General features: G+C 41.5%; 1 protein-coding gene across 2 annotated transcripts in view; it reads right to left on the bottom strand.

Annotated features, from left to right (window-relative positions):
• The window catches only part of AGTPBP1 (ATP/GTP binding carboxypeptidase 1), a 223,276-nt gene that overhangs the window by 60,094 nt on the left and 145,897 nt on the right, over window positions 1-17,285 (bottom strand). For both annotated transcript variants that reach the window (XM_069762493.1, XM_069762500.1), the window contains 7 exons: window positions 16,812-16,928; window positions 12,446-13,140; window positions 11,231-11,314; window positions 9,237-9,323; window positions 9,009-9,157; window positions 7,125-7,212; window positions 6,348-6,492 (listed from right to left, as the gene is read on the bottom strand). In XM_069762493.1, coding sequence (XP_069618594.1) covers window positions 6,348-6,492; window positions 7,125-7,212; window positions 9,009-9,157; window positions 9,237-9,323; window positions 11,231-11,314; window positions 12,446-13,140; window positions 16,812-16,928 — 1,365 coding nt within the window. The remainder of the gene's footprint in view (window positions 1-6,347; window positions 6,493-7,124; window positions 7,213-9,008; window positions 9,158-9,236; window positions 9,324-11,230; window positions 11,315-12,445; window positions 13,141-16,811; window positions 16,929-17,285) is intronic.

Raw genomic sequence — 17,285 nt, 5'->3', positions numbered from 1 at the left:
CCGAATGTCGACGGATGCCGGAAACTGCACCTTTTTCTGTTGAAGTAATGGCTGAGCGGAGGAACTCCATCCAAAGAAGGAGGACCATGTCAAAGGTTGTTAGAAGTTTGAGGTCCAGGGTCAATCTTACTTTTCGTTCCCCTGTTTGGAACCAAGATCCCTTAGATCTAGACTGTGCTGGACAATCCTTATACAATCCTTTGTCAGTCTCCCGCTCAAAGGATTTGATTGGCCAGTTGTTGCTGGTGTGAATCAAGGTAGTTAAGGTCTCCAGCCAGGAGACCATTGCTCTAGCAATCCATGCGGCCGCTAGGGAGGATAGAGCGCTGGACTCGAAGCCGCAAGACGGAACGAACCAGATTTGCTATCTGACAGTCCGTGGTATTTTTAATTGATGACCCATCAGGTAGGGATACTGGTAGGAATACCACAGGAGATTCTACCCGGTTAATCTGCCCCATGGCAGAATGTGCGGCTGCATCCAGCAGGTCATAGTCTCTTGCCATCTCCTCTTTTCACGGTGCAGAGATAAAAATTAGGCACCCTCGATCCATCAACCTCTTAACAGGGAAGTGGAGAGGAATTGTCTGCCTTCTTGCATCATCCACTAAATAGTGGTGATGGAGAGGGGGGAGCTCGTACGCCAAAAAGGGTGCCTCTATATGTCCACAGAGTACAGGTCTCCAGGTGGACAGGACAGGTTGTCTGGCGTTAGGCCTGGATGCAGAAGAGGAAACATGGAGACGACACTCCGTGTGCTCGTCTGTTGATGGTGTGGGGAGATCGGTGCCCTTTAAAGGACCCGTCGCCCTTAAAAAAACAGGCCAGGCATGGCATCCCACGTAGAGGCTTCTGTCCAGTGAATCGCTTATCCGAATTGAATGGCAAATGCTCTCGAGGGAGTTTAGTCTCTGAAGCTCTGGCAAGCTCAGGCAATATCCAATCCATATTCAGAGCCTTGTTGTCATCAAATCATTGGTGAGGGAGCAGGAAACAAAAAACTTCCGTTTTCTAGATGCCTGCATGTTTCTAGACACCTGTACGTTTCTAGAATACTTGCGGCCCCTGCTAGCCGACGCTCCCATGTAGGATAGGGACCATGTATATTGGTCCTGCGAGCACTCCAAACACAGAGGGTACACAGAGGGATTCAATCTCTTGGTCAGAGAACCATGGATTGGTCAGTGAAGAAGTCCACTGAGGGGAACTAGAGGATAAAGCTGGGGTCGGCGGCGGAGGGCTCCTCGGACTGATCAAGCGCCTTTAAGACCAGGAAATATTGGTCATACGCCTTTAAGACCAGGGAATACTGGTCATGCGCCTTTAAGAACAGAGAATACTGGTCATGCGCCTTTAAGACCAGGAAATACCGGCCATGCGCCTTTAAGACCGGGGAATACCGGCCATGCGCCTTTAAGACCGGGGAATACTGGTCATGCGCCTTTAAGACCAGAGCATACTGGTCATGCGCCTTTAAGACCAGAGAATACTGGTCATGCGCCTTTAAGACCAGAGAATACTGGTCATGCGCCTTTAAGACCAGAGAATACTGGTCATGCGCCTTTAAGACCAGAGAATACTGGTCATGCGCCTTTAAGACCAGAGAATACTGGTCATGCGCCTTTAAGACCAGAGAATACTGGTCATGCGCCTTTAAGACCAGAGAATACTGGTCATGCACCTTTAAGACCAGGGAATACTGGTCATGCGCCTTTAAGACCAGGGAATACTGGTCATGCACCTTTAAGACCCGAGAATACTGGTCATGCGCCTTTAAGACTGGGAATACTGGCCATATGCCTTTAAGACCAGGCCAGGTACTTCCTTACCCGGGTACTGATGTAGAGTCGATGTGCCCCTTTAATGCAAAAATACTGTCACCCCAGTGTGAGCTGGCAGGGTGGACCAAGATGGCCACCGGGAGCTGCAGAGTTGATAAAATCTCGCAGAGAGCGAGAAGCGCCAATTTGGGGGGCGGAGCCACAGACACGATGTTGAATAGGCCCAAGCCGGGGCCTAAATTTCTGTAGCCGGCGGGCGACACCAGCGGGGCGTTCCAGGCAAGACTTCCAGGATGCGGCCTACAAATCGGCCGAAGCCGGGGACTAAATTTTTGCAGCCATCCAGAGCGTTACCTCAGAGAGGTGGGCCACAGGGAAGTGGCTGAGGCTGCCTGTCAGCATGTGGCTGAAGACGGATCCACTCACCATTGGTGCGCGTCCCGGCATGGAGCCACCGCAGATGTGGGTTTCAGCGCTGTTCTGTGCAGCGTGGACGGTGCAGGGATAAGCCTCAATCCATCATCCCTTTGTTAGGGAGGTGGAGAGGGCCCGTCCGCCTCCTTGTGCCATCCGCTTTCATAGTGGTGGGACAGTGGGGGCTGCTCTGACGCCATAGAGAGGGGCCTCTGTACAGCCACGGAGTTCAGTCCGGGTGGACAGGGCCAGCATTAGGCCTGGCTCCAGGAGAGGATACATGGAGGCGACACTCCATGTGGTCGCCTGCTGCTGGTGTGGGGAGATCGGGACCATGAAAGGAACCGTCGCCCCTGAAGTGAGCTCAGGCATGGCTTCCCACGTCGCAGGAAAGGGTACGGGGAGGTATACTCGCCGTGCTCGCCTGTTGATGGTTCGAGGGAGATCGGAACCTTGAAAGGAACCGTCGCCCCCTTCACTCCGTTAATTAAAAAATAAAAATTTACAGAAAAGTAAACAATAAAATAAAAACGTTGGGGTCTGAAACAGACCCATGTGCCTCCTACAGACACTAAGCAAGAACTGGTTAGCTGAGAGCCAGCAGGAGGGTGTATACTGCAGGGGAGGAGCTAACTTTTTTTTGTATCACTTAGTGTCAGCCTCCTAGTGGCAGCAGCATAAACCCACGGTCTGTGTCCCCCAATGAGGCGAAGGAGAAAAGATGGTAACAAATTGCAAGCTTTCGAGACTACACAGGTCTCTTCATCAGGTATAGACTATGCCTGATGAAGAGACCAGAGTAGTCTCGAAAGCTTGCAATTTGTTACCATCTTTTCAGTTAGCCATTAAAAGGTATCAGCCACTGAGGACTCTCAATTCTAAATATTTTTCTATCCATTAACACGGTACCAAGATATACGGTTAGCTTTAAGAGCTTCTAAACAAGAAAAGAAAAACTGACTATTGTTAGACAATACACTACGTGCAGAATTATTAGGCAAGTTGTATTTTAGAGGATTATTTTTATTATTGATCAACAACTACAGTGGGGCAAAAAAGTATTTAGTCAGTCAGCAATAGTGCAAGTTCCACCACTTAAAAAGATGAGAGGCGTCTGTAATTTACATCATAGGTAGACCTCAACTATGGGAGACAAACTGAGAAAAAAAAATACAGAAAATCACATTGTCTGTTTTTTTTACATTTTATTTGCATATTATGGTGGAAAATAAGTATTTGGTCAGAAACAAAATTTCATCTCAATACTTTGTAATATATCCTTTGTTGGCAATGACAGAGGTCAAACGTTTTCTGTAAATCTTCACAAGGTTGCCACACACTGTTGTTGGTATGTTGGCCCATTCCTCCATGCAGATCTCCTCTAGAGCAGTGATGTTTTTGGCTTTTCGCTTGGCAACACGGACTTTCAACTCTCTCCAAAGGTTTTCTATAGGGTTGAGATCTGGAGACTGGCTAGGCCACTCCAGGACCTTGAAATGCTTCTTACGAAGCCACTCCTTCGTTGCCCTGGCGGTGTGCTTTGGATCATTGTCATGTTGAAAGACCCAGCCACGTTTCATCTTCAATGCCCTTGCTGATGGAAGGAGGTTTGCACTCAAAATCTCACGATACATGGCCCCATTCATTCTTTCATGTACCCGGATCAGTCGTCCTGGCCCCTTTGCAGAGAAACAGCCCCAAAGCATGATGTTTCCACCACCATGCTTTACAGTAGGTATGGTGTTTGATGGATGCAACTCAGTATTCTTTTTCCTCCAAACACGACAAGTTGTGTTTCTACCAAACAGTTCCAGTTTGGTTTCATCAGACCATAGGACATTCTCCCAAAACTCCTCTGGATCATCCAAATGCTCTCTAGCAAACTTCAGACGGGCCCGGACATGTACTGGCTTAAGCAGTGGGACACGTCTGGCACTGCAGGATCTGAGTCCATTGTGGCGTAGTGTGTTACTTATGGTAGGCCTTGTTACATTGGTCCCAGCTCTCTGCAGTTCATTCACTACGTCCCCACGCGTGGTTCTGGGATTGTTGCTCACCGTTCTTGTGATCATTCTGACCCCACGGGGTGGGATTTTGCGTGGAGCCCCAGATCGAGGGAGATTATCAGTGGTCTTGTATGTCTTCCATTTTCTAATTATTGCTCCCACTGTTGATTTCTTCACTCCAAGCTGGTTGGCTATTGCAGATTCAGTCTTCCCAGCCTGGTGCAGGGCTACAATTTTGTTTCTGGTGTCCTTTGACAGCTCTTTGGTCTTTACCATAGTGGAGTTTGGAGTCAGACTGTTTGAGGGTGTGCACAGGTGTCTTTTTATACTGATAACAAGTTTAAACAGGTGCCATTACTACAGGTAATGAGTGGAGGAAAGAGGAGACTCTTAAAGAAGAAGTTACAGGTCTGTGAGAGCCAGAAATCTTCATTGTTTGTTTCTGACCAAATACTTATTTTCCACCATAATATGCAAAAAAAATGATAAAAAAACAGACAATATGATTTTCTGGATTTTTTTTTCTCAGTTTGTCTCCCATAGTTGAGGTTTACCTATGATGTAAATTACAGACGCCTCTCATCTGTTTAAGTGGTGGAACCTGCACTATTGCTGACTGACTAAATACTTTTTTGCCCCACTGTATGTTCTTAATCAACCCAAAAGACTCATAAATATCAAAGCTTAATATTTTTGGAAGTTGGAGTGTTTTTTTTTTAGATTTGGCTATCTTAGGAGGATATCTGTTTGTGCAGGTAACAATTACTGTGCAGAATTATTAGGCAACTTAATAAAAACCAAATATATTCCCATCTCACTTGTTTATTTTCACCAGGTAAACCAATATAACTGCACAAAATTAAGAAATAAACATTTCTGACATGCAAAAACCCCCAAAAATTAGTGACCAATAGAGCCACCTTTCTTTATGATGACACTCAACAGCCTTCCATCCATAGATTCTGTCAGTTGCTTGATCTGTTTACGATCAACATTGTGTGCAGCAGCCACCACGGCCACCCTGTAGATCTCACATTTTATGAGGGACCACTATGGGGTTCAGATCAGGTGAACAAGGGGGCCATGTCATTATTTTTTCTTCGAGACCTTTACTGGCCAGCCATGCTGTGGAGTAGTTGGAGGCATGTGATGGAGCATTGTCCTGCATGAAAATCATGCTTTTCTTGAACGATAGAGACTTCTTCCTGCACCACGGCTTGAAGAAGTTGTCTTCCAGAAACTGACAGTAGGTCTGGGAGTTGAGCTTCACTCCATCCTCAACCCGAAAAGGTCCCACAAGTTCATCTTTGATTATACCAGCCCATACCAGTACCCCACCTCCACCTTGCTGGCGTCTGTGTCGGAGTGGAGCTCTCTGCCCTTTACTGATCCAGCCTCTGGCCCATCCATCTGGCCCATCAAGAGTCACTCTCATTTCATCAGTCCATAAAACCTTTGAAAAGTCAGTCTTAAGATATTTCTTGGCCCAGTCTTGACGTTTTATCTTGTGTTTCTTGTTCAAAGGTGGTCGTTTTTCAACCTTCCTTACCTTGGCCATGTCCCTGAGTATCGCACACCTTGTGCTATTTGTTACTCCAGTAACGTTGCAGCTCTCAAATATGGCAAAACTGGTGGCAAATGGCATCTTGGCAGCTTCACGCTTGATTTTTCTCAATTCATGGGCAGTTATTTTGAGCCTTTTTTGCCCAACACGCCTCTTGCGACCCTATTGGCTATTTGCCATGAAAAGCTTGATTGTTCGGTGATCACGCTTCAAAAGTTTGGCAATTTCAAGACTGCTGCATCCCTCTGCAAGACATTTCACAATTTTGGACTTTTCAGAGCCCGTCAAATCTCTCTTCTGACCCATTTTGCCAAAGGAAAGGAAGTTGCCTAATAATTAGGCACACCTTATATAGGGTTTTGATGTCATTAGACAACACCCCTCCTCATTACAAAGATGCACATTACCTGATTTACTTAATTGGTAGTTGGCTCTCAAGCCTGAATAGCTTGGAGTATTACAACATGTACAACAAGTATCATCTGATCAAAATACAACTTGCCTAATAATTCTGCACATGGTGTAGTTGGCAATATTAAATTTAATGACAAAAACATTGCACAGAAAAATGAATAATCTTACCTTTAATGTGGAATATGTGTAAGGATAGTGATATGCAAAATAGCAGACGTCATCTTTGTGCAGAAAGCTGACAGTAAATGTCATAGTATAGTAGGACTTTCCCTTCTGACCGCCAGCAGCTATGGAACTTCTGGAAAAGTGGTTTCTATTGGGGAAAACATACAAGTTAGCACAAGGGAAAGTAAGTATGGCCATGCAGCCCGATTTTTAATAACTTGTTTTTTCCCCTAAATTAATATCCCATTTACTAGAGACGAGTGGATCGATTCACAGGACCCCAGTGCAGCATCCAGATCAGTGGTACCTGCTGTTAGACAGGAGGCCCGTGAATCTCTTACCCTATGGTGTCCCCGGTGTGGCATTTTATACTTCAGGGCCGGCACCATGTCATATTTGCAATGTGATGCAAAGATGATGTCGGACTGGCCCTGGCTTCTCAGAAGCCACGTAGCGGACATCGGAAGGTAAAGAGATCCATGGGCCTCCTGCCTAGCAGCAGCTACTACTGACCTGGACACTGCACTGGTGTCCCGCAAACCGATCCGCTCATCTCTGCCGATTGCTTTGCGGCTCTACATGGTTTATGAATTCTGTACTTTGTAGTTTAGCTTGGAAAGCGATCTTGGTATGGTAAAAAAAAGAAGATAATAAACGGAACATTTTTTTCATTCCAGTATTTTCATACTTAAAAAAAAAATGTAGATGATGGTAGATGAAAAATGGTAGGTATCACCAAGTAAATTGGAGTACTATCACAATAAAAAAGGATTTACTTACTTATAATAACAAATATCTGTTCCAACACGGATCCACCAAGGCCGGGAAGCCAATGCCTCCTGTACAGAATACATAAGGGGCTGCATACCTTTGTATTAAAAAAAAAAAATATTTACTACTAAATCTATTATCAAACTGATATATCGGAAATAACTGTTTCAACTCCACTATGTGCTATGTAATAAAAAGTTATTTCTCTTGACCCTTAGAAATTTGCCTCATTCTCAATATTTAGGGCTGTTAAGGTAGCGCAAAAAAAGAAAAGGTGCAAAATCTACAACTTTGTCTAACACATGTAAGATTTGATAAAAAATAACACTGGCAGCTGTATTATATTGCTAAATGATTCTTTTTCATTTAATAGTACTAAATATATATTAATAACATTTATATAGCACCAACATTTTCCCCAACACTTTCCTACCATTTAGAGGATACATGAACAAAGCAAACTAATACGTAAATCACACAGGGAAGCATAGAAACAGGGTGGAGACCAAAAATTAAAAACATGACAATGGTTCTGCAATGCTTTGTAACAATGAGAAATTATACACAAAGCCTCGTGATTCAGTCACCAACCAGTATCTAGGAAACAATCTGATTGCCTAGGGTAAAGCATTCCAAAAAACTGGTGCAGTACAAGAAAAATTTATGGAGAAAGTTAGACTGATGCAAAATAGATAACTGTCGGCTCAGTGATTGTTCGCAGATCATTCCATCCCCCAGCTCTCTCTCCTTACTTCCCCATACAGGAATGATGGGCTCAGCCATGTGCTCCTGTGTCCTCTATTCTAGAACCGCTGCCAGATTCTTCTGGCGACCTATCTCAGGGATAGCAAAAGGATTGTCAGACAGAAATCAGACATGCTGGAGCCTGTTTTCCCAAACTGGCATCACCGGTTGAGGGAAGAGTTTGAGACCCCTAACACATTAGACAGTCGGCTTATGTTACAATGGCGAGTTCAGCCATTGATAGTCTATTGTGTATGGTGGCCTTTATATCATTGGCAGAACATGCACAGGTTGGTAGACAGATGAGGGTGGTAATGTACGGCAGTGCAGCACTGTGAACAGCTTTGTTCGTGAGCATGTCCTATTATGAAAGCACAAATTCAATATGAATCAGATGGGGATAAGAGCAGTCAAACCTAGAAGAAAGGGGTTATGTCTCCTTCATCTAAATAATGCCACACCAAAATCAGCAATGTCAAAACTGTGGTTAACCAATCTAAAAAGGGCTAACACATAGTCAAGATCTGAGCTCAAGGACCATAACTGTACATATGTTCACGATAACACACATACACACAGTAAAAGCTAGGGACAAGACATACACATGAGTAGCCATGTAATAGAGACAGCTGTTACCCAAACACCAGTGGGCTCAGCCAAATGTGCATGTATTCTCAATGGGGAGAGGGGAATAATAATAATATCTCCTGTATAAACAAAAAAAGGTACATGCCTTCAAACAGAGGCTGGACAGACATCTGTCTAGGATCGTTTAGTGAATCCTGCATTGAGCATGGGGTTGGACACGACCATGGAGGTCCCTTCCAGCTCTAACATTCCATGATTCTAGGTTTAAAACCAATATGCCTGATCTTTCTTTTTCTATGACATCTGTCCTCATGAGTTAGCTGAGAGACCCCACCATACCCATTACATGATCTGTTGGTTCATCAGAAGGTCTAATGTGTATGGACACCTATAGAAATGTGAGAGTATTATTTTTAAATCAATTATTTTCTCGGATTCCCGACACTGCTTGGCTAAAAGTATAGAAAGCGCTGGAAGTCAGAAGTAACACGTCCTTGGAAGAGATGGTTTTCAATAATCAGTAAGAAAACCTACATAGACCTCTGCATATTTTGGTCTTACCATAATTAAACTGACTATTTGACTTTTCACAATTGATGATGTTAAAGCGATAAGCAGTCCCGGTCCTCATTCCACTCACTTCAAAGTAAAACCACTGATGGTAATGATTGCTGTTTATATCAGAGTTCAAGATGAGATCATATTCATGTCTGAAAAATAAATGACATATGCAGTTTTTGTCCCTTTAAACACTCTTCCTGTGGCGAGAGAATCAAGCGGATGTCTTACTTTCTTATCTGAATAACCTTCCGCAGGTTGCCAGATTCAAACTTAGAGTTGAACTTCAGAACTTCACTCTCATCCGGTACGGAACAGCTGCATTGCATTAAGAAGAAGCAAAGAAGATGTTAATCCTCAGCAGTCATGAATAATCTTTCCAAGCCAAGATTAAGCTGAAGTGTGTGAACCTGTAAAATTCATCCTCAACCGGAAAAATGTGAAATTAGGTGAACACAATAAAATGTCCATTACAATTCACGAAAATTACTACCCAAAACACTACATTTTCCAGACTGTTTGTAATGATGTACAGTGAATATAAAAAGTCTATACACCCATTCCTGAAAAAATGCCAAGTTCTTTCATGAAAAAAAATCATACCAAGAAGAATCATTTCAGAACTTTTTCTACTTTTAGGCTATGTGCACACGTCAGGATTTCTTGCAGAAATTTTCCTGACAAAAAAACGGACATTTCTGCCAGAAATCCGCATGCGTTTTTTTTTCGCGTTTTTTCATGCATTTTTGATGCCTTTTTGTGCGTTTTTTCCAAATGCATAGAATAGCGGGAAAAACGCAGAAAATCTGCAAAATTAATGAACATGCTGCTTTTTTTACCGCGATGCGTTTTTTTCACGGAAAAAACGCATCATGTGCACAAAACATGCAGAATGCATTCTAAATGATAGGATGCATAATGTATGCGTTTTTAATGAGTTTTTATAGTGTTTTTATCGTGAAAAAAACGCGAAAAAACCTGAACGTGTGCACATACCCTTAAGGTCATCGATGATATGTACAAATCCATTGACAATTAGAATTGGGGATTTGGTGTGCAGAATTAGCTAATCACATTTAGGGCTCAATCACATGAGTGTATAAATTGGATGAGTGCAATGCGAGAAAACATCACATTGCATTCTGAGCAATATTAGTAAATGATTAAGTGCTCTTCTGCAAGATTTTTTTCAGCTCGGACAAGACAAAGATTGCAAGAATCGGATCGCACTTGGCAATGTAAGTAAATAGGTAGGGGAAAAAATAATGACGTCAGATTTTTACGCACACATCTCAAAACAAAGCCAATATTTCATCAGCCAAATACAGTAAATTCACAGGCTGAACCGTCAGAAAGAGGTCAGTGAGATCTATAAGCCAAGCTTTGCGTGTGTAGTTTTCTGCAATTGTATTTAGCTAATAAATTCATGAATTATAAAAAATGACGTAGGGTCCTCTCTATTTTTAATAATCAGCAAAGGCCAATATTAATAGGCTGGGGATGGCCATGGATATTTCCCCTTCCCAGACTAATAGGACCAGCTCTAAACTGCCCCAGAAAAGGCGCATCCATTGGATGTTACCTTTAGTAGCCATTCAAACCCATTTGTGTTGACTTCTGTGCATGTTATCAGGCCAAAATCACCAGGGTATGTGAACTTTAGATCAGGGTCATTTGAATATTTTGGGTTGTCATTATGATTGAAAAAGAGAAAACACAGTAGTCTGACAACAAATGGCTTCACCCAACCTCTATTCATGAGTGGAGAAAACGTTTTGGTGTTATCATTCATATTCTCTAAAAAAAAAAAAAAAAAAGGCCAAGAAAGCAAAAATTCTGCCGTGGTATGTAAACTTTTGAGCACAACTGTATGTAAATGTCATGAAAATACTAACTACTTTTATACCTATGGTGTATCCAAGAAAAATACCGAAAAGTCAAACAACTACAGATAAAGTACAGAATGGCTTATTAGAATAAACAGTGGGTGCGGTAATCTCTATAAAACCACTTGAAATTGTCTTTATCAGACCACACTGGGGCTAACAATATGCATGGTTTATTGAACTGACACTTCTGAGATTTGCATCTTTCATATTAGTAGTATCAGAAATATGATTTCCAGTGACAATGCATTCATGACACTTTAAACTTTAACCCCCATTTTTTTTTAATCAGCACATCACCACGTGGATTCAATACTTCACTGTAACAAAGCACCTTACCTTGGACTATCGAGGTCATAGATAACCCGATCTATTATGTCATTGGGATGAATCATTCTTTCAATATCCTGAGCTATCTTCGTCCTGGATGAAATATTAAAGAGGTAATGGTTAGGAATGACTATGAATTAAGTTTCCTTGATAAAATTAAAAAAAATTGACTTAAAATGTAGGTGTACCATATTTAAAAATATACCAAAAAAAACAGTATTTAATTAACTCTCGTAGGAAGTTCACAAAAAAAAAATTTCCAACAGGAATTCATCAAAATGGTCTCAGATCCCCAGTGACCAACAACAAATATGTTGTTCTTGTGATTTTGGGTACAACCCTTCTTAATCCCTGTGTTTTCCCCCTGTAAAAAGGTAACACCTATACTTGCATCTAGTGTCGACGCTAGCTTGCCTGATATTCTGTCATGTGATCCCAGGGGCCCATCAGCGATGGCTTGACTCTCCTCTCCTTCAGACCAATCAGATATCTGGAAGAAGTCATAGCTGTAGCAGTTCTCTCACTTCCTTCAGATGTCAATTAAGTCCGAAGGAGAGTGGGATGAAGCCAGCACTGATTGGCCAAAGGCGTCACATGACAATGTCATGCTAGCCCTGGGAGAGCCAGTGCGGACATCGCTGACACCTGAGAATAGGTGGTACAATATTACTGTGTCATTTATTTTATTGGGAAACAGAGATTGAGAAGGGGTTGTCCGAATAGTGGGCAACTCCTTTAAGGGTACTGATTTAGACGAAGACTATATTAGCATTGAGCAGCGCAAAGCACTACAAAGGCTGCTGCGCTAACAGCATTGGGCATTGAGTTAAAACTGGAGAGTAGTAAAGTTGGTCTCTGTTCATTTAACCACTTGAATGCTGTAGTCACTAGCGACCATAGCCCCTAAGGGGGTTTGAAAGATGGAGTCGGCTTCATCTGTTAGGCCATCAGTTTCCCACAACACAATCGTGAGGACTCGATGCTTTACTCTGACAACTGGGGATCTAACAAAGACCCCCTTGTCTGTTGTAAGGGTCCAAATTAAACAACTCCTCATGACTGAGCTTTTGCAACTCTCTAATTCTGAGTGGCAGCATGAAGTAAAAAGGAATTTTGCACTAAGCTGTAGTAATACCTGAATTTTCCGCTCTCAAATTACTTTTTTATTTTACCCCCCAGCTCATTTGTGTAGAATTGAGGGAGGTGTGAATATTAGTAACTCACCTTTGTACACCATATGGTCTTTCTAATATAGGTTCTTTGAAAAATGGAGGTACGTGACCAAAATAATCTGGATATGCCACTTCTGAGTATTCAGGGACTGATTTGGTATTTTTTACAATTTCAATATAAAGATCTGGATCATGCAGGGGCAATAAGTTTTCTGTGTCAAGCATGTTCTGCAATCCTCCTCCCTCCAAAGGACTTGCATCTTCATCGTCATCAGGAAAAACTCCAGAGCAACATAAAGGTCCTAAATTCACAGAATGTTTGTCAAATAGGTTGTTACCACATGACTGAGCAGATTTAATACAGGAATGAGATAAGGCATTGGGCTTGTCTTTAGCTGATACACATCCATTTTTGTAATGGTTGTTGGATGAAGACTTATGTAGTGAGAGTTTGTCAAGATCCCTTACAACATCATTGTTCAAGAAGAAGCCTGAGGACCTGTCGATTTCACCATGAGTCTGTAGAAATGAATTGTTACGGTCTTTCTTACTGTCTTTCTTTGACACATCGAAAAATGTTGGTCTTTTATTACATTCATCTTCTAAAGAAATACTACTACTTTTCCTTGATAGATCCTTCATGATATGTCTTGGCTTATATGGGGTTTCCTCTCCTGCTGTGGGAACAACAATAGGACCACCATGGTTTGCTCCTGGCACTGGTTCGTTTGACACCAAGTCAAAGTCCTTTAACAATGATAAAACAAATTGTTTTGGCAAGGTAAATGCACAATAAAATCAAGAGTAAAACAAATATCTGCAGATGTTAAAGGAGTCTGAATAATCCACCAGATTTTCTTTTTAACAGTTTTTTTTATCCCAAACTTAAAATCTACAGAAATCATCCAACAACTTTAACAGTTCCTTGACTTATCGTATTCCAATTTTGATTTCCTCGACCCTACTGCCTCCATTAATGGCTAAAATAAAATCCTAAATTTTGTAGACTTCCAATTAAAGTACAGAAGAGTATTAACTGCGGCTTGGAAAACACTGTAGGATATGTTCACACTGAGCTTTGTTTTTCTGGTGGTCAAAAATAAGTTTTCAAGTGGAAACCGCTTCAGGAAACGCTCCTTCTTTAGGAAGTTTTTGGAGGAGTTTTTCCTTGGAGGAGTTTTTCCTTTCCGGATGTCAATTTAAGAGAGTTTTGTGTGTCCTTTTTCTATTTTTTTTTGCAACTTTTTCATTGGAGTGTGCCTAGTTTGGAATGTTTTCCGTCAATAGCTGCTTCAAAGTAGTGACAGGCACTTTTTTTTATCCAACCAGGGCATCTTTAAAATGCTTAAGACTTTAAGAGTTCAAAAGTCTGAACATTTGATTTGCTTTTTTTAGGTTCTTCAATGCCCCTTTTTCCTGTGATTTTAAGAGCTGAGCGGCTCAGAAAACTCCAGAAAAAGATGCAGTGTGAACATACCCCAACATGTGCAGCAAGTCCCAGTGGTGATCTTCTGATTATTGAATGTGTGGCTAGCAACACCCCATATCAAACTGCTGTTTTTTTCAGAGAAGAGTCACAACCAGATAAAAAAAATTTGCAGCAACTGTATTTTTTTTTCACTGTGACCCCCATGACTCTTCATGAAGTTAAGTATATCTCACAGCAAACTCAAAAAAAAAAAAATCTTAGTAGGTTTCCAAATGGGCCAAGCAAAATGATCAGTTAAGTAAATATGAATGGTTAATGAGTATTTTTAAATACGCTATTAGGTAATTTTATATTTGAGCGTGTTGAAAGTTACTTTAGAGAACATCTCTCTAGCTCTCAAGGATCATGTTTACAGAACAGCTCATTGATTTCTAAAGGAACAGTGTAATACTTCATTTGACCTGCGGTGGGTGCTGCTGCAGGAGATTTCAATAGTAACCGTTTTCATTTTTATTTCAAAAGCCCATCATACACATGAAAATAAGCTACTCTGTGATACATCTTAACGGAGGAATCAGCTTTTTTCTCCTCCTAGACTGATCTTTCATTCTCAATTCATGGGTAAAATCTGTGCTTAGTGAATACAAATGTTCCCAATACTTGAGATAGGAGATGACAGTTAGTACTCAAAGTTCTATAAGGAGTAAAGGTGGGGGGGTAGATAACGACATGGATTATGTCCTGCTAGTTCTTCTCAGATGACACAGTTCTGCATAGACATTTATCAGCACTAACTATCATCTCCTATCTCAGCATTGGGAAAATCTACAGTCACAGAAGAAAAATTTTACTCATGAATTGAAAATTTTCACAATAAATGTTCAGTTCTGGAGAAGAAAAGGAGTTCTCTAAAAAGATATATTAAAAAGTTTCTTATTTTCAAGTACATTATTGACTTTTTTTTTTATTAAGAAGACAGTTAGTATTTAAGTACTAGAGGTAAGGTTCCCTCAAATGAATTCCAAGAGGCCTAGAAGCCTGTCGTCAAGCAATTCTTCTAAAGCAGGTACATAATTTTGTCTCTGTAGTCCTGACCGCCTGTGGCCACCGCACATACATACATGAAGAAGAATTCTCATCTTAGTAATGAATGGTTGAGATGGCGGCGGGGCCAATCATTTATATACACCTTCCCACAGGCTTGTTTTCCCTCTGTCTCCACCCCCCTCTTCTATGACTGACAGCGCTGGCTTCATAGGGTCGTTGAAAGGAGGACATAGATGGAAAACTAGCAGGTGGGAAGGTGAACGTAAAGGTTTGTTCCCGCCAGGATGCACTGAGCTCCAGTACAGTCATACCGACTGCTGACAGACTCCCTTTAACCCTTTAAGGACTGAGGAACATTTTACTTTTGTGATGTAACCTTTAATTTTTCCATCAGTGCACAAGGAAGGCTTGTCTTTTGTGGGACAAGTTGTAGTTTTGAATGACACCATTCATTTTACCATATATTGTACTGAAATAATGCCAAGTGTGATGAAATAAATGCATTGTTGTGAGAGTTTTGTTTTTGCAGTGTTCGTTGTGTGGTAAAATGACCTGGAAACACGATTGTTCACGTCAGTCGGATTACGGCAATATCAAACTCGCATCAATGATTTCTATTTATGGCAGTGGTCCCCAACTCCAGGCCTCGAGGGCCGCCAACAGTGCAGGTTTTCAGGATTTCCTTAGTATTGCACAGGGGTTGGAATCATCACCTGTGCAGATGATCACATTACCACCGATGCAATACTAAAGAAATCCTGAAAACCTGCACTGTTGGCGGCCCTCGAGGCCTGGAGTTGGGGACCCCTGATTTATGGGATGAAAGATTTTGTGTCACCAATTTACTAGACTCGTAACATTACTTTTTTGTTGTTGAAGGGAGGGGTTGTTTTTTGGGTAGTAAGATGATATTTCAACTCCTAACCATAAACTGTGCAAAAAATGCTTTGATTGCTTATTACTACATTTTTTAGGGAAGTTACGTGCCCCCCAAAAATGCAAATCTGGCATTTTTATTTTTTCTATCTTTATAACATTTGCCTAAAGTTAATAGATTGGACTTTTACGAACGTAGCGATATCATGTTTTTTTTACCCTTTAACAGTTGAAAATTGATGAGAACTTACAGAACATTTTTGAAAAATATAAAAATTATATTTTTTACATTATATTTTAGTCCCTTTAGTGGATTTGAACCTGTGATGGTATAATCGCTATATACTGTAATAATACGATATTGCAGGACATAGTGAAAATCTTGGTTTCCTATGGAGCTCAGACTACGGCCAAGTTTCAGAGGAGAGTCAATGTTACAGCAACGGGGGTCTCCATGGCTGTATTAATAACCCATCAGTCCCCCGCAATCACATTATGGGGGGCCGATGTGAGCTGGAGCGCATTCCATTGAAATGATGCTGTCAAAATATCGGTACTAAAGTGATTAACAGAAGTCACCACAACTCGGCGACAACCGCGGCTGTTAGAGACAGATGCCAACAATATAAGGTAGCCAATATCGGCCGTGTGTGAAGGCAGCTCAACTCCCGAGGCTCCTTCACACCAGCAGGCCCCTTCTTCCCAGGCTGTGAATATAACATCCTTTTGCAGGAATGGGGTAATAAAGCCTGAAATATTGCATATTATGTCATAGTGCCCGATGGGAGGAAATAACTAAAATAGCTATATTCGCTATAGCATCAACTATCATTGTGCTGTCTTCATTCGGCACAAAACTGAAAAAGATCACTAGATTAAAATGACTTTGGCTCCCCAAGAGGGACACAGACAAGACAACTATAAATAATAGAAGTTTCTTAACTACAACCTAACTCCACTTTCTCACTGAGCCAAACATATCACAAATCAGACTCTAAGAGCCCCTCTCGCCCAGCTTCTCGGTCACCGGTGGGTCACCACAGTTAACATCACGAGTTTCTCTTACCTGGAAATCGTCAGAGAGTTCTGGAAAAAAACGTTCATATATTTTCAGATCTTCTAATGGTCTTGCCACGTCTTGAACAGGCTTCAACTTACTGATATCTGTCTCTATGTCATCATTCTGGGAATAAAATGGAAATAGTACAGAAAACAAAAGGGGCAGGAGATGCTCAGTACACAAGCAGACATTTTACTATCCTCAGAGTCTAGGAGGTGACAATTCTGTGTAAGAGGTGCAATGGACCCTTCATGGACACTATCTACTTTCCTAGAAGCAAAAACAGATCATCCATTTTTTAGAACTTAATGAGGGTGAGATGCCGAGGTTGGATTTATCACTATTATTTAATTCAGTAATATAATGTACAACACGGTTTATAAGCTTCCAGAACTTGGAGATTAAAGCTCTGATTCATCAAAGTTTTTACGCTTGGGGGTGTGATGGGGGACATGGCAACCTTCGTTGGTCAAATTAATA

Source organism: Ranitomeya imitator, chromosome 1 (assembly GCF_032444005.1).
Source record: "Ranitomeya imitator isolate aRanImi1 chromosome 1, aRanImi1.pri, whole genome shotgun sequence".
Classification (NCBI taxonomy): Eukaryota; Metazoa; Chordata; class Amphibia; order Anura; family Dendrobatidae; genus Ranitomeya; species Ranitomeya imitator.
Note: the sequence above shows the minus strand (reverse complement) of the source record. Positions and strands in the feature narration are given on the sequence as shown.